Source organism: Rutilus rutilus (assembly GCF_951802725.1).
Source record: "Rutilus rutilus genome assembly, chromosome: 21".
Classification (NCBI taxonomy): domain Eukaryota; kingdom Metazoa; phylum Chordata; class Actinopteri; order Cypriniformes; family Leuciscidae; genus Rutilus; species Rutilus rutilus.
In genome coordinates this window covers 19528087-19550180 of record NC_140226.1, presented here as the reverse complement: position 1 = coordinate 19550180, position 22094 = coordinate 19528087, and the positions used below count along the sequence as shown (strand labels likewise).

The window sequence follows — 22094 nt, the reverse complement described above, 5'->3', positions numbered from 1 at the left end:
TTTGCTTTAATCTATCTATCTATCTATCTATCTATCTATCTATCTATCTATCTATCTATCTATCTATCTATCATCAACTTTTTTTAAAGCAGCAGCAGCAATACTAAAAATCAGTAAAGTATTCGTCATGCAATTCCTTAGCAGTATATTTGTATTTGTTTTTTAGCATTGCTTTGGAGAGAGGTTGTGAAACTGGTAGTGTGTGTTCATGTCTGAAGGGGGTTGTGAAAAGTGAACAGACAAAAGTACTGTGGAACTGCAATAAGAGACTTCTGAGGTGATTGGCAAGGTCATGTGATGACAACACAAGTGTACTGAGGGTGTGTAGGTTCATTTTCCCCGAGTGAAACTGGAAATGGAGGCCTCCTTTGGTCGCAATTTCTCTTTACTGTGGTCGGATTCCTGACTGTTAAAAGTGAAACAACTTCGAGATTGAGTTACTTCCTGTTTTTAGCTGATAAAAATACAAGGTCTGTGACTAAGGCGTTCAACCAAGCTGTGGATTGATTGCTTGCTGTATTCATCCACACCTCACTGCTCTCTATCACTCAACATTACTGGGCACACCTAAAACGTTTGGTTGCCAATAAACATTAAGACATCTCAGCAAGTGCGTGTGACTTTCTGCTGTTTTAGATTCTTTAGGTTTAACATTGTCTTTGTAAGTCGTCATGTTCACAAAATGTTCTGATGTTGTTTTTTTGGCTCATCAGTCAAACTGCTCATTTTATGTTGACATACTGTGTCTGTGACTCTATGTACAGTCAATATGAACATAATGTTCAAATCACAAAGTCAAACATAACAGTGCACCACATTGTGATTTTATCTATGAAGTTATTTGTAGTATCCATGAAAGGCAAAAACAGTGCATTTGGTGCATTTGAACTTTGACCTCACACAAGCTGGGTTGTGTGAGTAGTGAATTAAATCACTGTGCTCTCTGTAAATGTCATACTTAAAGGGTTAGTTCACCCAAAAATTACAATTCTGTCAGTAATCACTCACCCTCATGTTGTTCCAACCCTGTAAGACTTTCGTTCATCTTCGGAACACAAATTAAGATCTGAAATTGAAATCTGAGAGCTGGGTCACTCGTCCGCATAGGCTGCAAGGTAATTGATATCTGCCAGCCCAGAAAAGTTAGTAAAGACATTGTTAAAATAGTCCAAGTGACTACAGTGGCTCGACCTTAAGTTTATCAAGCGACGAGAATACTTTTTGTGCGCAAAAATAACAACTTTATTCAACCATCTCTTCTCTTCCAAGTCATTCTCCTAAGATGTTGACGTAGTGTGCAGAAAAAGTGTAATAGTGAGCCTACGTTCTGGCGTACAACCCAGAAGCGCTGCGCTGTTACATTACGTGAACTACACAGAAGAACCACACAGAAGAAAATTAATAGTTGAATAAAGTCGTCAGAACTTTTGCTAACGTTCTGGCAAGGTTCTCAAAGTTATGAACAAACATATGTCTGTTAATAGAATGTTAATTTAGAGTTATCTGGTCTTTAATAATGTTCTCAAAATTTTTATTTATACATCATTCATGTAAACATTTTTTTGTTCTGAAACATTTTAGTTGCGCGTTCATCTGTTTTTTAAAAATGTTAATACTTGTTTCATAACCGTCCCAAAAGTAACGTTTGCGAAAAATGGAATGTTCCCTTGACGTTCGGATGATCAAAAAAAGTTCTTAAAATGTTAAAAACATTGACGTTTTGAACGTTCAGAGAATATTCATAAATAACGTTCTGTCATTCAGAAATTCCCTCTGCTATACACCATAAGGACGCGTGCTGCTACAGAACTAAAAGAGTTTTAGTCATCTCAACGCACAACCGGCAGCAAACTCTAACTCTTAACGATTTACATTACCCAAAGGGAAAGAGCTTCTCAGTGATGCGAGACATTAAATGACACACTCATTTTCCCAGTATTGCCGTCTTCCCAAAAGTGGGAATCACTTCTTTTGGTGGTTGAGATGGCAGATATTTTTCCTCTTTAATTCATGCACTAGTCATGTTTTACTGCCTCAGAGTTCAACTGTCACGTGGGAGGTGACGTTAAGAAGCTGACAATATTCTCTTTTAAACAAGTGTGTGAGTGGGAACTTTGTTTAAAAAGCAGACAGCATGGCCCAGGGACAAAACAAGGGGGCAGGCCACAATCCGTTTCAGTCATCTCTGTGTGGGATGGAAGTGGCACAGATGGAGGAGGTGTTCAGAGCAGGACAAGTGTGTGTGTGTGTGTGTGTGGACCAAACTGCTGAAGACTTGGATTTACGTAGCGTGGTTAAAATGCTTTTAATATACTTTGGCGATAGATGTGGGATGAAAAATCAATAGATTTGCTGTCTGTGTTTTAGATAACTGTTTTATGCATCACCAGGATGAAGAAAGAGTTTGTGTAGTAGATTATGGAAGATTATTTGAACAAAGTCTATTATGATTTAATTATTATTGTGAAATATTACAGTTCAAAATAACTATTTTCTATTTTAATATATTTGCGGCATCATTTCTCCAGTGTTACATTATTCTTCAGAAATAATTATAATATGCTGCTTTGGTGCTCAGGAAACATTTCTTGTTCAACATTATTATCAATGTTGAAAACAGTTTAAATTAATCGTTTTTGGGGATTAACTGATTAATAGTTTTTTGGGGGAAAGGTTTTTTTTCAGGATTTCTTAATAAATCAAAAGTAATATTTTGTAACAAATGTTTATTTTATGTTTATTGTCACTTATTTAATGCACTCTTGCTAAATATTGCTAAAATACTAATTTCCAAATCTTACTGAATAATACTGACCCCAAACATGTATCGTGTGTGTGTATAAATATATAAATATTCTTCATTTTTTAACTTTTTCACTTGGGAAAATGGGATTCAAATTATTGATGACTCATCCTGCAGTCTTTATTTTTTCCAATAAATGTGAAAATTGTAAAAATGTTCTATTAAATAGGCTAACTAAAATGCAAAGCATGTTCACTAGTGATCTCAGTCTTTTGGAACTCATTGTACATTTGACAAAAATGCTGCATTTAAATTGATTCAGTGCAATATAAAGGGCATTCTCATGCAGGGAAATGCTCTGATTTCCTCAGCAAACACCTTCTGTTATTGTGTAGAGGACGGCCTGATTACGCTGATCCAGCTCCTTTGTCCAAATGTAGATCTTAACAGTCCTCAAAGGCAGTTTTAAAGTTAAATTGCCATCTTAATCTGCAGAAGTGCCATGATAGGTCTGTATATTGGGAGATTGGCAAATACAATGTGTATAAAGAATTGAATTGGCTTACTGTAATACTTGAAGTAATAGTCTAAACTAACTATATACATTTTTATAATTAGCTATTTAATGCACAAGAATCCTGTACTTTGTACCCGTAGGGGTATTTATAAAACCCAAAACAGTATGATGTCTTCTCTGGTGCATCCTGGATGGGCTCCATGTCACAGATGGCCAAAACTTGAGACTTCAGAAATGTGCGTTTGTTGTTTATGTGCATACTTGTTGTTCAAGTGTGTGTGAAGCAATTACTGTTTATCAAAATGTTGAGATGTAATTGTTAGGGTTTTTCCCTCCCAATAATCACCAATTTCGTTATTACAAATTATTATGAACTATGTTCTCAGATGTTGTATATGTTTGATATATGATGTGTGTGTGTGTGGATAAGAATGTATTTTTCGCGAACTCAAAGTATTGACCCGGACTGGTCTCCGGTTACCTCAGTTGATGTCATGTCTGGTGTGTTTGCGTGTCCAGCTGTTATTGATAGGTGTTTAATGACACCTTCTGTTCTCAAAGGTGGAGTGACTGACTCTATCTTGGTGTGTTTGGGCCAATTGGGGGGTAATCTGTACAAAAGAGTTACTGATAGGCCCCTATCAGCTGCGTGCCCTTGAGCAAGGCTCGGGACAATTTTTCCTGACTGTGCTTATTTAATGGTCCAGTTCCTCAGAGGCACTAGAGAAACACATTCTCATTAGAGATAGATGGCGTTCAATCCATTCATCCATCCGTGTGACACTGATGGAGTTTGGCTTTTTAAATGCCCTTTGCCAGAGAAACTGTCAACTGCTGCACTCGTTTGAAACTGTCAACTTACAGCTTCTTCCTGTGGAGCACATTCAGCGCAAACGGGAATTGATATCTCTGTCTCATGATTAACTAGTAACCTATATTCAAAGTCAGATGCCATTTGTGTGTTTGCCATCTCCAGATCTGATTGGCTGGCTTTACTTCCAGGACAAATAGTATTTTGTGACTTATGGGTGTTTAATGAAGGTGCAGAGACAATGTTGATATCGTAGCACATTGACCTAGAAAAACTTTTACAATTTGAATCACAAGTATAATTCAAGAATCTTTTATAGGGTTATGTGTATATATATACAAACATTTTTGAATATTTTTTAAATCTTTAAAACACCTGAAGCTGATATGGCAATACAATCCAATACTACAACAACAACAACAACATTTTGGCATATTTTTTTTTTATACAGATTTTGTTTGAGGCACCTAGTAGTATCATGTTAAGTAGATATCCACGAGAAAAGCTATACATTCTGCTCCGTTTTCTGAGTTTTGTCTGTGAAATTACCACAACTTACTCTATAATGTGGTTTAATCTTTTTCAAATGGGCATGTACAATATTGGTAATTGGCCAAATATTAGAGATTACATGATATATATATATATATATATATATATATATATATATATATATATATATATATATATATATATATATATATATATATATATATATATCTCGACTATCTCTTTAAGGACAAGGCATGTTTACTATTAGGCTACTGTCGCTTTAAGACCTGCACGTGATGCGTCTAATATACACGCTTTTGACAACCAGATTTTCTCTCAATTTTCTCTGTTTCCTGTGTTTTCTGCTTTCACTTTAGACATAACCAACTTTGTTTATGTAAACCTTGTGTGTATTTGACAGTATTAGCGCAATAAGACTTGAAAGATAACAGTAACCAGGCGCTGTTAAACAGGCTATTTAGTGCTTGTGCGCTTCGTATTCTTAAGTATTCTTACGTTAGAACAGCGCATAAAGCACATGCAAATAACGAACTTTTGTGAACTACAGTGTCCCGTTCCTCTGCGTTAACATTTGATGTGAATATAGGTCGTGTTGTACAGTATGTTGAGACGGAGGCACTAGCCCCTTTCACACAGAGATTCCGGAAAATACACGGATAAAGTGACCCGGGATTTGACCCGGGTTCATTTGATTTTGGTTCATTCACACTGCCAGTGATTTTCCGGAATCAGAGAGCGCGTTCACACACAACCCGTGTATGTCCCGGAAAGACACGTGACATCGATGTGACTTGTAATGTCTCAGCAGCGTCTTCAGTTTGCTTATGAGCTGCGAAACCACGCTTGTGCATTTATTTATCTGATTCGATCATAAAATTGCGCATTTCGTACCGTTTCACAGCTGGCGAACGATCCCGGCTTCAGCGTCATCACTACGACACGGCATTATTACGGCTTTTGTTCACACAGCGCGCGTTCCGGGACTGAACACGGCAATGTTACTAGGTCCCCAACCCGGCATCGATCCCGGCATTAAACCCGGGTCATGTTTGCGTTCACACAGAAGGCGTTCCGGCAATTTGCCGGCAATTTCCCGGGTTCAATGCGCTGTGTGAAAGGGGCTGAACTGATAGTTCTGATAGGAACAGACAGGAAAACATGATAAGAATGCACGTTACTACTAGCCTGGCTCCGTTACTACGATATTTCTTCAAAAGCAGATCGTGAAGACATTTTAATCGTCCACGATCAAAAACAGTGATATCGCACACCCCTACTTTGTTCTATTGTATTTTTTTTTATTTTTTTTATTTTTTACTTATGTTAGCTAGGCTAATTTTAGTTTATGTGATTTAGAAATTTTGATAAGATACATTTTTTATATTATAACTTTGTTTAAAGCAGAAATAACTATATCGTGATATATACAGTATCGGTATCGTGAAATAAAATTATTCATAATCACCCTCCCCTAGTACAACCGATGTATGCTCAACGGCTACAGAATACCCATAATGCACTGTGAATCGTGCGCCAAATCTGACCTGCGTCTGACCCGCTGGTCAATGTGGCTACAGCGTAATCTCATACAGGTATAAATTCCTTTTTAATTGATTATTAAATTATTTAAGGTTTATACATAGTTTCAATGACAAAGTTCAAGATCAATCTTTTCATCTTACTACTAGCTGCCTATTTGCTTAGTTTCAATTAATTATTAAACAGCAACCACTAACTATACAAAAGCAGTAGGCCTACTGGCACAGTCAGTGTCTAAATTCGTTTTCATTCACTCCCTCAAGTGAACTTTTAGTGGACTAATGTAGGGAGTAGGGAATAGTGAATGATGGTACAGGAGGCGATTTCGGACACAGTCCTGAGCCCTAGTTTCCTAATGTGTGTAGTGTGGTTAAGTTTAATGTTCTTTTAGTTCTATTACTATTTTGCTGGGAGTATATCCTATCTCATCTTTTTTTGCAACCCAAGTGTGACAATCTCTCAGTGACTCAGTTCTACATTCGTCATCTGACTTTGCAATGCGCATTGCGGCCGTCTCAGATCATCAGCTGTGATTGACTTGACCATGTTGGATACTTGTACCTCATTCTCTCTCTTCTTTCCTGCTAACCATGTATCTAAAGCCCACTTATATAAGTGCTCTTCTGAAAACATCTGTTGTGCTTCCGTGTGTGGTACACATACGTTATTTTACATCCCCCTCTCACGATATGCATCTCTCTCTCATTTTTCTCTCTGTAGGCTTAGAGTAAGCCTCAGCTGTGAATTTAAAATAACAGTAACCTGTCCCAAGCCAGATGGCACCATGACGTCTTAATGCACCTCTTCGATCATTCTATCCATGTTTCATCTGACCACTGAGTGATTAGACCTCATATCTGAAAGTGTAAACTTGGAGGCAAAGAGCTTCAGTGTACATTGGCAAATTCAGTCAGGCCAAAGTTCAGCTGAAAAGAAATCCCTTTATCATTTTTGTAATCACTTTTATTTGATTACATCGCAAACCCCTGGGAAAGCACAAACATTACCAAGCACATTTTCCAGTCATGTTAATGCAAGCAGCTGCTGTTTTGACCTCTTTACTGAGGGATGAAAATTATCTGTTCTATATAAATCAGGGTTGCACGGTATTAAAATTCTGGCTTATGCAGATAACCTGATAATTATTTTACAATTAATGACTGATAATCATCAAATGGCCTATATTTAAGCTCTATACTATTTTGTCTACCTACATAAACTAAAAAGTAAAATCAGTCATTTTAAATGCTGGAAGTGAATTTAGGCATCACAGCATTATTTAAAGTATGAAAATAAATAGATTTACGTAAGATTATTATTTGATAGTGTTATTACATTATTAATGTTTATTAAAAAGTAACTATCTAAAGGTAAACATAGCAAGTAAAAATAAATTAAACATTAATACTGGTCAAAAAAAACTATGGTACACTACAGATATTGTGCATTGATAATGAAATGAGAATTTTTTTTATGGTTTTCAATTGCCCACTCTTTATAACAATTATATCAAATGAAATACTCATCATACTTTTCCTCTGCAGTGCTTACATGTTTACATGTGCAGTGTTAAACGGGGACAATTTGTATTATTTTTTTTTGCAGTTTTCAGGACACACGATAAGCTCCTGGCACTCTCTCTTACCCGACTGGCAAAGTCATACATTTCTTCCTGCTGCATATAAAAGCAAAGCTGATTTGGTTTGTCCTCTGTGACCTGGCTGTGGTGTATATGAGGTATTTAGAGAGGTGCTGGTGATATGAGTGGGTTTTAATCCGGTCAACAACACATTCTCAGTAAAAGACACAGCAGGTGTGTTTGTGTGGCTTACATAAACTTTTATTACACTCATATCTCACCATATAACTATCATACATGTTTTTATTCCACCGATAACTGTTAGATGCTGATTAATATATGTATGTGGACTAAAAAACCTAATTGGTTGACACTTACTTTAATGGTCTATCGGAAAAGGAATGGAAAATTAATAATATATTTATGCATTATTTATAATTATGCAGCAGTATTTGTGTATTGTAAAATTATTGAAGACAGTCATATGCTTATATAAATACTATACTAATGGAAGAGTTTGAGGTGTCTGTGCGGGTATCTGCGTGCGCCTGTTTTACATGTGCGTGTGAGTTTGTAGTTTGTCTCATTGCAAACCAACAAATTTCCTGTGGTTTCTGAAAGATTTTGCAGATATAGCAGAAATCTGAAATCTGTTGATTGGCTTAAAATGAGAAAAAGGTTTTTAAACTGCTTACACTTAACGCCTCAGGAGTGCAGAGGAAGATAGATGGTGATAAGCAGGACAAGGCCTTCACAGTCAATAGTCGTTTGCTGGCTTTTTTCCCTTGGAGGTGATTACAGCAAGTATTCTTGCAGTGCTGCTGGAAGCCCTTTAAAGCTACACTGTGTAGGATTTTCTCCCATCTAGCGGTGAAATTGTTTATGACTACCAACTGAATATTAATGTCTAGCCCCTCCCATTCCGAGGGCGTTTTAACTCCTACGGTGGCCGTATTATTTAAAATCTGCCGGCAGTCGCGAGTAATCTCCCCCTCTCATTCGTCACGGTGTCACTGAGTGTAAAAACGTGAAAGGCGAAGCTTGAATTTCCAGGTATGTCCCTCTTTGGCTAATGTATTTTCAAGATGGAGGCGCAACATGGCTGCCATTAGTTGGCAGAAGTAATTACACATTAATGAGCACATGATTTTGAAAGAACAAAGTGTTTTTTTGCTAAGAATCAACTTAAAAAATTACACAGTGTAGCTTTAACGTACTTTAGACAGCGAAACTAGGGCTGGGTATCGAGTTTGATACTTTTAAGGCACCGACCAAATTGCCTTGATACCATCGAGTATCAAAAAATGTCTTGTCGTTCGGTACCAAATTTCGGTACTTGAGGGGTTAATCTTGTCAACGTCAGTGAAACAATAAGAATGCAGCCTGTATGATGTTCCCAAATCAAGTGCTGGTGATTGGCTGTAAACAGTAGTTTACTGCAGCTTGATGGTAACAATGTCGGGCAGGAACATGCGTCTTTTATTCATCGACGTAATTTTAAACATGCAAGTAGTAGCTTAAGGTTAACCACTTTACATGGCTGCTCGCTCTTATATTAATGCTTACCTAGATAAATATGTGCTATTATTAGGCACACATCCTAGTGTTCGTGCAGACTGTGGAGTATGGAAGCTAAATTAGTACAGCGACATGTTTAACTTAATGTGCATTTCTCTATATAGGCGCATCCACTATACTACAAAGATGAGAGTCAGCGTTGTCAACTTCATATTTGCCGCCAACATTGACTTAGAAAGCACTAGTAAATTATTAAAATGTTTAGACTATTTCCGTTTTTATTTCTGACACAATCATTACTTTTGCCGGTGCGATGCAGCAAACTTTATGCGTATATTTTCGGTATACTTTCAAAGGCTCATTATTGTTTAGGATTTCTCTGTAATGTAGAACTGTGTTAGCAATGTTATATATTATATTCTTTCTCAGCCCTGAAACTCGTTCCATTTTTTTTCTACTAGTCGACAAGAAAAATCTTACGTCGGGAGCAGCCCTAGATTATTTTTAAAATACAGTGTCCGGAAAAAGGATGTTTCTTTTTTTGCAGAGTATATTTTAAAGAATGTTTAAGCTGTTCTTTTCCATATAAGTTTAAAGTACAAAAATGACAAAAATAGAAATAAAAAAATGACTAAAGCACATAATAAACAGTAGGCTACTAAAACTAAAATGAAAACTGAAAATATAATCGTAAACGCAAATTCAGAATATGAATAAATACATATTAGTATAAAAAGAAAATACTACAGTAACATTTGATAGGCTGTGTCAAGATGTATCACTCCAAGATTGACATGAACTTTGCCAAAACATCATTGGTTGTTAAAATCTCTCAAAACTGATTGTGATGGACTAAATCTGAACATGCAAAAGTGTGAATGAGATTTCAGAATAAATTATGACAGACTTTTCATTTCGGGTTGCATTACACTTGCCGTCTTTTTTGACCAAAAAAAAAAATAGTTTGAGTCATTTCCCCATTCTGCATTTCCTTTAGCTAACAACACCAGGAACCATTCAGTGACTGCTTTACTCATGACTAGAACAGTAGATTGACAAAGTAAATAGAAAGACAGCTAGTCTAGCAATATGCTAGTGTAAATCAAGTAACCCTGTCATTCTTTACCTAACTCATGCAGTAATTGTATATTCTTTATCAGGTTATTGCTGTTGTTAATATACACCAGTGTATGTGTGTGCATGTAATTGCTTACAGTTGGCTTAGACGTCCAGGTCCAGACTTTCTTGCATGCTTGTTTCTGTGTGTGTGTGTGTGTGTGAGGTGAGTGAGTGTTGTATTTTTAATGCTGCAGGCTGGCTATGTTCCTGTAACAGTGTTGGTGGTAAGTGATAGGGCTGCGCTTCGTGCCCTGTGTGTGCTCTGAAACAAACTGAAGTCATGTCCTGCAATTAAGCAGAGCTAGGAAATGGAGAGGGAGCATGGGGCGCTATGAGAGTGTTACCATACCAGGATGCTGTTCTTAGAATTTTGCAGCATGAGGTATTTGAACAGGAAGTAGAATTACTGAACTGTCATACAACAATTTGGACCACGTTTACACCAGTTTTATATCATTTATTTTTAAAGTATAGCATTATTTTGTATTACTTTAATTTAAACTTTATTTTAGTAAAATAAAATACTTTAAGTTACAGATATAAATCTGTAAAGCAGCAGGGTTAGAGTTGTCACAGAATTGCCATTTAGGTAGTTTTAGGCAGTGTTGGGGAAAGTAATGCATTACAATATAGCGTTACTCCCATAAAAAGTAACTATTGCGTTACTTAGTTATAATTTTTTTAGAAAAGTTACGTTACTTTTGCGCTACTTTTTCCCCACTTGTGCTGGGCTTGTTTTTTTATAACAAAAAAGTTCTATTTTGGGGCAAATGTAAGGACCCTTTCACACCAAAAGTGAAATAATAACCCTCAGGCTGAAGGAAATGCAGATTTACTCCTGTACAGTAGAGGGTGCCGCTCAAGCAAACCTTTCAGCTGTGCTGATATTTTGGATAACAGAAGAATAGGATGCAGGAAAAAAAAGTTTAACAATTACTTAACCAATAAATGAAATGCATGCTAGTGTCTTCCATAGAGGCTGCTTCATATGTTGTTTCATGTGACGTCGTGCCGTAATGCAAGTCATGATTCTTGCAAGATTTGTCGGGTGCCACCTCTCAAACTTGCATTGCTGGTTTGCCTGATCACATTTAGTCTAGAACTACAATAACCATCATGTTTACACACGCCTCTGCACTTAGATTTGTCTCAACTTCTCAACACGAGGACAAGAGAGCTGTCAGTCAATAAATGGGAAAACAAAGTAACTTGCATTACTTATTTGAAAAAGTAACTCAGATATTTTGTTGTCCATTTTAAAAGTAATGTGTTACTTTACTAGTTACTTGAAAAAGTAATCTGTTTACTTGACGTGGGAATTTAAGCAGTCACGAATCCGTGACTGCTTGTGGAAGTAAACGTTTATTATTTTTGTTTTGCCTAATTTTGATAAAGTGATGAAGACCTGGAGAAAGCCTGCGGTATTTTTATTGGCATATTAAAAAGAATCTTAACATTGATAAAAATAAGTAATTAAAAATACTAATGTTCACAAATACTCATGGTGAATTCAAATTATATAAATTACTATGAAAATAATATGTAGCCTATACTACCATGAAATAATTGTTTTAATAGGTTGTGACATTTGTTTGTGATGTTACGTTGTATTTATTGTGCATTGGACTCCACTTATAATATGTTGGCACGGTCAGTTGAGCAACAAGATTGCAGCACATCTCAATTCTCACAAGACGCGTTCTGTGTCCTTGCGTCCTTCCGAACTTATTCTTTCAAGGTCGCCTGGCAAGACCGGTCTCCACGAGAACGCAAGTCCATTATTTGCTTTCTTGGAATTGAGAAACAGCCATTGTCTTGCAGTTGCAGGCATTTATCCAATGTTGTCATTTTCTCTCTTACGTTCTCTCTCAAGCTGAAATGGTTCAAACTGTACTCAGAGATCTCTATTTAATGTTTTCTTTATTCCCTGTTGTACAGATGGCTAGGAGAGAGAAGACTGATGAGAAGTATGGCATGAAGAGACAGAAATTAAAAGAAACTGAGCAACGCAAACACAAAAACGTTGCCTCTGTCCATGCTGCTATTTCTAGCATGAAAGATATCACTAGTACTATTGATCGGTTCTATTAAATGCTGAGACATGCATGTATACAGGCTTTGTTTTCAGGGCGGATGGTGTTTTTGATCGTGACTTTTATCCACAAAGCATTATATCCATGTGACTGCACTTGGTCATGCCTTAATCTCAGGATTTTGGCTGTGAAAGCCTTTTCAGCATTTATATTAGAGAAGTTAATGAAATTGCCTTTTGTCTATTCGTGCGGTTTAGAGGAGCGGTTCATTTCACTTTCACCTCATAATAACTTCTTCATAACAACATCTTCAAATTTTTAGATATCAGCGGTTTGTGTTTGTTTATAATATAAACGTTAACGTCGGCATGAAATGGAAGATGCGATAGTCTTTTCTTCCATATTGTAATATATATCGAAGTAAACCGGCTTCTCAAACAAGCCAAAATGTAGGACGGGACTTGATTTTGTCCATTGGGAATTGATCTAATCATTTGGATTGTTGTGGTTTGCTATTGTTGTGATCTCATGTGAGTGATAGGTTGTCCCGCCCTCACGCCAGTAAAAATGCCATCAGAGGAGAGGAGATGTGGGACAGGAAGTTATTTTGATTAAAGGCTATAATATAATAATAAAAAATGTTGTGCACGGATGAATTATTTATAACAAACACCGCAATATTCCGTAAAAAAACATGGTGACTTTAATACAATGTCATTACGTCCTTTACAATAATTGATTTATTTGTAATATGTTGTACCTCACAAGGGCAAAGCGGAGTGCTTTGTCTATGGAGAGAGAAAGCCACTTCCTGTTTTAGGAACACTAATCTCTCTCCGGTTATTATTAGCACTAAAGAGTCTTGAAATAGCAGAGCCGCTCTCCTCAGGGGAATGCTAGAAAACTGCATGAGGGATCACTCTGTTTTTAAAGTTACCTATATTCAATCTGGTTTCACTGCCAATTTTGGTCGAACACACGATGGACCTTTTTTTTTTTCAGAGTTTTCATTGTGAAACAAATACTAACTCATTGTTTATTTGTGTATAAAATTACGCAAAAGTGTTTAAAACCTCCAGTCTTTAAGAAAGAACACTCTCCCATTACTAAAAAAAATTCAGTTCAATACTTGTTTTTATAAATTAATATGTGGGAAACTATAAAAAACATCTTTATCCCTGCATGAGTGAGTAGATAATTTAAGAGGAGGAAGCTCCAGATGTTTTTTTTTTCTTCTCCCTGTTGATTTTCTGATCCTTTTCTCTTCATTTCACCTTTTTTTGGGGGTGGGATAAAAGTAATCACAAAGTCATTTATTCAGAATAATGTCAATTGTGGTGTGAAGGGATGCCATGAATGAATATGGCACAATTTATTATTATTAAAATATATATATATATATATATTTTTTTTTTTTTTTCTGAGGTGGTTAACCTTCAGAAAATGTCAACCTCTGTTCATTTAATATGATAATCAGATTATCATGCTAGGTTAATGTTATGTTGGATAACATTGTACTAGTTTTCACAACAAAAAAACATAGGATTTTTGTGCCTCCTAATGCTTTATAAAAACATTGGACGCTAATGAATTAATTCCCAGGTAATGAGTAGTAGCTGTGACGAGACCTCGAGCAAAGGCATAAGGGTTCATTTCACCTTGATGTAGTCTGACAATTAACATCATAGTTTTTACTTTTAGTTTTGCTTGAATGCCTACCTGTCTTGATGATTTGCATAATTTGAAAGGACCTAAAAATCCTTGCAGCTGTATTTAACTGAACCTGTTGTTCTGCTCTTTACACACGGTCTGTTCTGAGCCCCTGAAGTGTTCTGTGTGGAAGGACAAAAGAAACAGAGCTGAAATGCTTGTTTTCCCTGTAAGGGCTGGGTGAATGGGTTACAAACACCCAAAATGACCGTTGACTTGGCAAACGTTTCCTGTTGACCTCACTATTCGAGTCATGACTTACTATTGTGGAATAATGAACATACAGTAATATGTGAAAAGCATTATTTATGCAAAGGCTGATTGTTGATTGTCTAATGATTTTGTCTGTTTTTGATTGACAGGTACAAGCCCTTTTTTCCTTTCCAAGTGCAGCCACCTTTGGCGTCATCATGTGACCTGGACATCTCCGTCCGAGACACACTATTGGTGGAGGGGCGTCTACGTGTCACTCTTGTTGAATGTAGCAGGTAGGGCAGAGACCTGTTGCTGTGTTTGACACAATCAACATTCATAATATTTAAAAAAATATATTTTATTTTCATATTTCATATTATTTCCTTTTTGTCCTTTTTTAAAACAAAATAAAACATGAGGTGTTAGGAATCACACTTTACTAGGTAAAAATAGGGATGCGTTATCAAAATTCTGGCCAGTGCAAGCAGATAATTATTTTCATGTTGTGGCCGATATTCAAATTCATATTTGAATTTGATATCACACATTATAGTGTTTAAATAATATTACAAATAAACCCTAAAAAATAGTCAATGCTACAAGTGAATTTAGGCGTCACAACATTGTAATGTACAGAATGAAAAGTACATTGTCATCACAGGCATTTAATTTAAGTTTGTTCTGTTACGCCTGTTACTTTGTTCTTCCTATCAGAGGTAGTGTGAGCATTTGAAGTACGTCAGAAATAGAATGGGGCATCAGTTTACAGTCGGGAATTTGTTGTGTTGCATCGCACCGCATCGAGTGTAGACAGTATAATGGGTTCTGTTTGTTTTTGTGGCGCCGCTCGCGTTTGGTGTAGACAGTTCTAGCTTCTATTCTGTTGCTGTGTGCTTATACACTTGCCTTTGTTTTCTTTAGTTTCTTTTTACTCACACACATTTGTTCAAAATGGTGGTACATATAAAACTTCATATAGTACAATTACATTTATATAAAGAATATGAAAATATAGGTGTATGTTAAGGGTAGTATATACTGCTGTTTCTGTTTTCTTATTCTTTTGGGACACAAAACTCATAGATAGCCATAACATTCTAAGCCAATGAACTTTGAAATGGCCCGTTTGCAAGCTGCTGTGTTTGAGAACACCACACACACACACACACACACACACACACACACACACACACACACACACACACACACACACACACACACACACACACACACACACACACACACACACACACACACACACAGTGAACATTCTTCTTACCATTGTGTGTCTGTTTTTTTTTTTTTTTGTCAGATTAGTAACAGACCACAATAGTGTTTGTAATAGCCTTCCATCAATAATGCAGAGCCTCTAACAATTACAAACCCAACCCAGCCCTGATGAATGGACACACACAGTTACACAGTTTATAGTCTGCACACTGGATCTTTGCATGTTGCATTAAGTTTAAGAGTTTGGTAAACTCGCTGTTAAATAGCCATCCAGTGTGTGTTTGCACTGGTCAGTTTATGTCTCAACTGTGCTGAGGCCTTTCCACCATCAGAGGGCAACAGTGGACTATAATTTGATCAGTGACATCCTGCCCCTCTTCCTGGAGAGCCAACATCCATCCAAGAGCAGGATTGGCACCTCTGCTTTAGAGTTACAAATGTGATGAAATCAATTGATTTGCATTTATTTGATCAAAATACAGTAATAACAGTAAACATTTTTTACATTTTTTTTCTATATTAATGTCATAAATGTAATTTTATTACTGTGATGGCAAAGCTGAATTCTCAGCATCAATACTGCAGTCTTCAGTGTCACATGATCCTTCAGAAATCATTCTAATATACTGATTTACTGCTCAAGATTAATTTCTTCTTGTTTTGTATCAATGTTGAATCTGCGAATCTGATGTATTTTTTTAGGATTGTTTGAATATGATGTTAAAAAGCATTTAAAAAAAAATCTTTTGTAACATATCTTTACTGTCATTTGTGATTAAATTACTGCATAATGCCTGGCTGATTACTATTAATAAAATTAATAATTAAAAAATAAATCTTACTGGCTACAAACTTTTGAATGATAGTGAGTGTATATAATAGTCATTTTATAGCCATTAATGCTTAGTGCTTGTAATGAAAATGTTAGTTAGCCATGTTAGCCAGCAGATGGCAGTAGTGGCTTTATAAATTGTTATTTTATGAACTGAATGACTTTTGTTCAGGTTTCAGAGCGAAATTTAGCCTATTCATTTCCTTTGATCACATTATTAAAACTCAATTTCCTTTTTAATTTCTCTGTCCTAACACCTATTCAGTTATTGTATATATTGATCTTGTGAAACATAGTGGTATTGTTAAATAACTGAAAGTGACTTTTCTCTGTGTTGTCTCTATAGGTTGTTCATCCTGGGCTCATATGAAAGGGAGACATATGTTCACTGCACCTTAGAGCTCAGCTCTGACGAGTGGCGGGAAAAGACTCGCAGCTCCATCAAAGAGGTACACATGCATGTGCTTCTCTCTGCCTGAGGGCGCTGCAGGACGTTTGCTGCACATATGCACAAACATGCATGATTGATATGCATTAATAAATACACAAGCACAAGCAGACACACCCACTGTTGTCTATAGCACAGGACAAGGATAGATAGATAGATGAACCAGTAAATATCCAGCTACAATTAAACTATAATTATTTGCTATTCATTTTAGTGTTGGCAAAAGTAAGAAACAGGAGATAATGATGTGCAGCACAGCTCTACAGGTTGAAATGACTTGGGAAAGTATGTCTTCACTCCTGGGGGTGTTGTTTGTGGTCATGGGAAAATGTTCAGGAAGTGTATTTGTCATCATTAGAAATGACGCAGTTATATGCGAGGTCAACCGTTGTTTTGGTGGGAGTTAGTGTTGCTCATTTGTTGTTCTTTATGAAGAGTTGTTTTCATTCAGTACAAAAAGTGGATGTTGGCTGTGCTTTATTGCATAGAAAATCTATGCATTTATTTTTTTAGTTCATCTTGTTTATTTTTTTAGTCTACCAAATGGGCAGCTTTGTGAAGTGCCTTTTCCATAATAGATTTGTAATCTATTTCTCTCTATTATAGATGTCTATTTGTCTTCCTTTTGGAGGAAGGACAAACGATTTATTGACTATTGATTTAAACGAATGCATATTTTGCATAAACACTTTAATTTTCTACCTGACAACTGCGGCTTCTCAAAGCAGTCAGTGACAGCAGACAGAAAATGTCGATTTAAATTGCTCCATTCTAGTCTTTTTATTTAGTATCTCACCAAGCTCACTTCCGGTGTAGAAAGAGTAGGTTGTTTACATGTCACTCATAGATTTCCAAACTGAACTTCGTTCACAGGTGTTCGTAGATCAGCTATTGTGCAGCGGCTCATCCGATGCGATTTATCTATTACTGTGAGTCTTTTGTTTTTAATGTGGCTGTTACGTAATGTTGGAGCCGTTTGTGCACTGATGCCAGATTCATCATTCATTTGTTATGAATAATCTTATCTTTTGGATTGTGTCCAAAATTTGCTATTAAAGAAGAAAATAATCAAATGAGATGAAGCACCTTTCATGTGATAAGTATTTAATCCAATGGAATATTCATAGCCATTAATATATGGCAATATAAAAAGTTGAATTTCTAGCAAAAAGAACTCTATTGTGATTCCTGATTTTATACCACTTATTTTGATATTAGAAAATCACTTCTAATAGTGATTCACACAGATCTCGGTAATACTAGTTCGTTACTATCGCTATATTTTGAAGTAGATTATGTATAAACTCCATTATAAATGCAAACTGAAGGAAAACACACACACACACGTATATATACTATATTTGTGTGTGTGTGTGTGTGTGTGTGTGTATATATTAAAAAAAATAAACACATTTTTAAAGAAGCCCTTATGCTCTCCAAGGCTGCATTTATGTGATAAATATTCAATGTATATTTTTTGAAAACGGACTGTTTTTTCCCCCCAGGCTTTTAATGTAATTTTTGATCAATTTAATGCATCCTTGCTCAATGAAAGTATGCATTTCTTTTGAAAAAAACCCTTCTTACTGACCATTTTATTTATTTGTTTGTGTTTTTACGTCATCTAATTTTTAGAAGTACAATAACACAATTGAAATGAACCGCTGAACTGAAACTAGAATAGATTTCTTTGTGTGTGGCTGTAGACTCTAATTAATTAAGAAGCACAATGACCCAGACTTTGTGTGTGTGTGGCTGTGTTTATGAGTGTGTAAGAGATCTCTAATCACTATAACAGGCTTGCACCAGCACTGACACCGCATGTGTTCACATGCTTGATGACTCTTCATTGATTTAAGGGTTCACATATTTAGCATTAACCAGTCCCATCACTAATGGCTTGCGATGCTGTGTTTGGATGACTTTTAATGTAGTGTGTGTGCGCATGCATAAGTGTGTGTTTGAGTATGAATGATATGTTTGAGTATGAGCATGCTTGTTTGAAATGCAAAATTGTGCACGGAGATGCAGATGCACTTTGGTCGCTGTGCGTTTCACCTCGTTTTTATCAGCTTCCCCCAGACCCCCAGATTCAGAGACCTCAGCAGGGATTCAAACACAGGATTAGTACAGATATCATCTGGAAAAGGTCATTGTTTTCTTTCCCTCTCTCTCTCATGTTCTCCCACTCCCACCCTTCTCTTTCTCTCTCATTCCACTTGATATCTCTTTCCTCTCGTTATTTTTTTTTCCACCTCTCTCAATTACGCTCCTCATATCCTTAACTAATTTTACATTTTACACATGTAAAACAGCACTGTGATTTCATAAGTGTAAGTGCAACTGTTCAAATACATGGTATTTACATGGTACTTCTGGTTATAACCATGGTATGTGCCCAAAAAAACTTGTGCATGATATCATAGCACTTTCGTCTTCGTGTGCATGCTGGGGGATTGTTTTTTAACGCAATCTAAACGCTAAAGTGTTAAAGCATGTTTTCTTAGCCTACGGCTCTGGTGCAGAGAGGCTAACACCGCTATCAGTAATAAGTAAGTGATACTGAGCCTCTGGGGTCTTTTCATTTGTTCTTATCTTCTAGCCGCTCTCACCATCGACCTGCACCGCCTCGCCCACCCGCCGATGCCCATTTCCAGCACACCTCAGTGTACGTGGCCATCTAGAGATTTTAGAGACTGCAAGGAATGTCCATGCAAAGAAGAGCTCTAAATTAATTAAATGTTTTTAACATTAATAATTACATTACAACTAACATTATATATATCAGTGGTGTGGGGTCCTCTGCTCTGCATACCCAAGCCATTCATGGACTCGCTGATTATTATTATGCTGCCAGATCTCGATCAACGAAAATCATATTGTGTTTGATACAAGACTAACTAGACTCAATCAAGTGGAAACAAAAATCTGAAACGATTTTCATAGAACTTTTTCTCCATAGGGACATTTATTTTTAACAAAAACTGTTAAAGACAGACCTACTGTAAGCAGACCTGTGACTAGGCCGTTAATAAGATAACGATTAAGGCTGTTAATCGTAGTCTATGCGTTTGTAAAGTCATCAATTTGCATTATTTCAACTTATTTTTAAAAGAATAATTATATATTTTTTATACTTTATAATTTATTCTAATGATATTTTACTTTATAATAGGCTACTAATATATATTATCATACTTATTTTTAATTCTTAATAAAAAAACACTTCTGGCATACATTTGAATTGATGCCTGCCATGGTGTTTATTTGTCATCTCTGATTTAGATGCGTGCTGATGCGCCATACCGTTTAAAGGTGAAGCATGTTGTTTCTGTGACATTAGTGCCACCTAGCGTAATTACAAAAATACGACATATTTTGTAAACCTTGCCCTTTCGCGTGTTGCGCGTGACTCAAAAGCTTTTACGGGTGCTTGTGAAGGCATCAACAGGTAAATGGTGGCTACTTTCAATAAATGGTCAAATAAAGGAAACCTTTAGCTGTGTTGCCATGTGTCATGAGAGTAAGCAACTGAGCAGCTAACACTGTCTAGAGCGAACATGCTTATTATAAACCCATATTGCAAATCAGGTTTATTGGCAAAATTTACTTTCAGCTGTTTGCAATGAACAAATCAAAAAAAAGTAATTGAAATAGCTCAACACAACAAATGTTTCCAGTGGTTTCCCCAAATTCAACTGAAAATGCAACTTTTAATGACGACTTCAGTCTCAAAATGATTTAACCTCTTCATGGCAAGTATCTTCAGTACAGAGTAGAACACCCTTTTGCTGTTATGACCTGCTGCGAACGAGATGTATAATCAGACACCAGCTTCTGGCAGCGTTTCTGAGGAATCTCAGCCCATTCCTCATGAGCAATGGCCTCCAGTTCAATAATATTCTTGGCTTTGCTTGATGTAACCGCCGCCTTCAAATCCCACCAGAGATTTTCTATGGGGTTCAAGTCAGGTGACTGTGATGGCCACTGTAGACTCTTCCAGGACTTCTTCTGCAACCAAGCCTTGGTGGAATTTAAAGGTATGCTTGGGATCATTATCCTGATGGAAGGTCCAATGACACCCAAGCTCCAGCTTCCTCCCTGACGGCATGACGTTTTCTCCTAGGATTTCCTGATACTTCAGTGAATCCATGTTGCCTTCCACACGCTGCTGGTTTCCAGTGACAGAGAATGCAAAGCAGCCACAGAGCATCACTGAGCACCACCATGCTTAACTGTAGGCAGAGAGTTCTTTTCAGCATATGCTTCATTCTTCTGCCTCCTGACAGACCGCTGATCCATAGGGACAAAAAGTTCCAGTTCTGTTTCATCGCTTCACAGAGCAGAATCCCAAAACTTCTGTGGCTTATTTATATGATTTTGATATCTTGTGCTTTTGGGTCAGTAGTGTGTACGTCTTGGACTTATGTCATGCGTTTAGTAAGCGCCTTATGCCGGGGAAACATTTAACGACTAGCTGAAACATTCTAAGACTGAACTGAACACAGTTACAGAGTTTCCAATGACTGAAACAGATTTTAAACACAGACTCTCTGACTCGCCGCGTTTGGGCATGATCAGTCGTAAGTATCAAAATTACATTCATAATCGGCCTTACAGTTGTTAAAGGGTTACTTCAGGATTTAGCATTAAGCTTTGTATTAGTAGAAAACCTGTAGTATTTTAGAATTACCATGCTTTCCACCCTCATATCCCCCTGAGACAAGAGTTTTATGTATTTTTTGTCTGGAAAAAATCCTCCGATGACGCAAAAATCGTCATTTTGCGTCATCGGAGGATTTTCTGGCCAGAGGCTAAAGACTACAGCCAGTAGATGGCGTTGTTCCGCATGTTTTCAGCCCGCCCATACAGGGTGGGATCTCACTCACAGAATGTACACAGTGTCAGCCGTCTTTCTTTGGAAGCTAAGCTAGCAGGCTCTTGTTCTGTGGAGAAAGCTGAATAGTAGGAGAAAACTGAGTAAGTAACCATCCTCCTTTTCCCGGACTTGTCCGGCGGGCGAGATCGTTCAAAATGTACGGGATTCAGCTTTTGCTTTCTGCGGTCGCCATTCATTGTTTACATGCACACCTTTTGTTTCAATCTAACTGAATTCATTCCGATTGGTGAATTTGAATGTAGTGTTTACATGAACGCTAAACAAGTGATCGGTTGATGTGCGTTTTACCATTGCTAAGAAAAATTCCCGCTCCTCCGTGAGAGATGGGAGACCCGGCGCGTCTCAGTAATCATGCCACCGGCCTCGCGCTGTTCTCCCGCGGCCGTCAGCCTCGTCCTGCTCGCCAC

The 22094-nt window shown here is 36.9% G+C and overlaps 1 protein-coding gene across 1 annotated transcript in view; it reads left to right on the top strand.

Moving 5' to 3' along the window:
- The window catches only part of pdzd8 (PDZ domain containing 8), a 44520-nt gene that overhangs the window by 1735 nt on the left and 20691 nt on the right, over positions 1-22094 (top strand). The window contains exons 2-3 of the mRNA XM_084393966.1: positions 14445-14570; positions 16686-16788. Coding sequence (XP_084250092.1) covers positions 14445-14570; positions 16686-16788 — 229 coding nt within the window. The remainder of the gene's footprint in view (positions 1-14444; positions 14571-16685; positions 16789-22094) is intronic.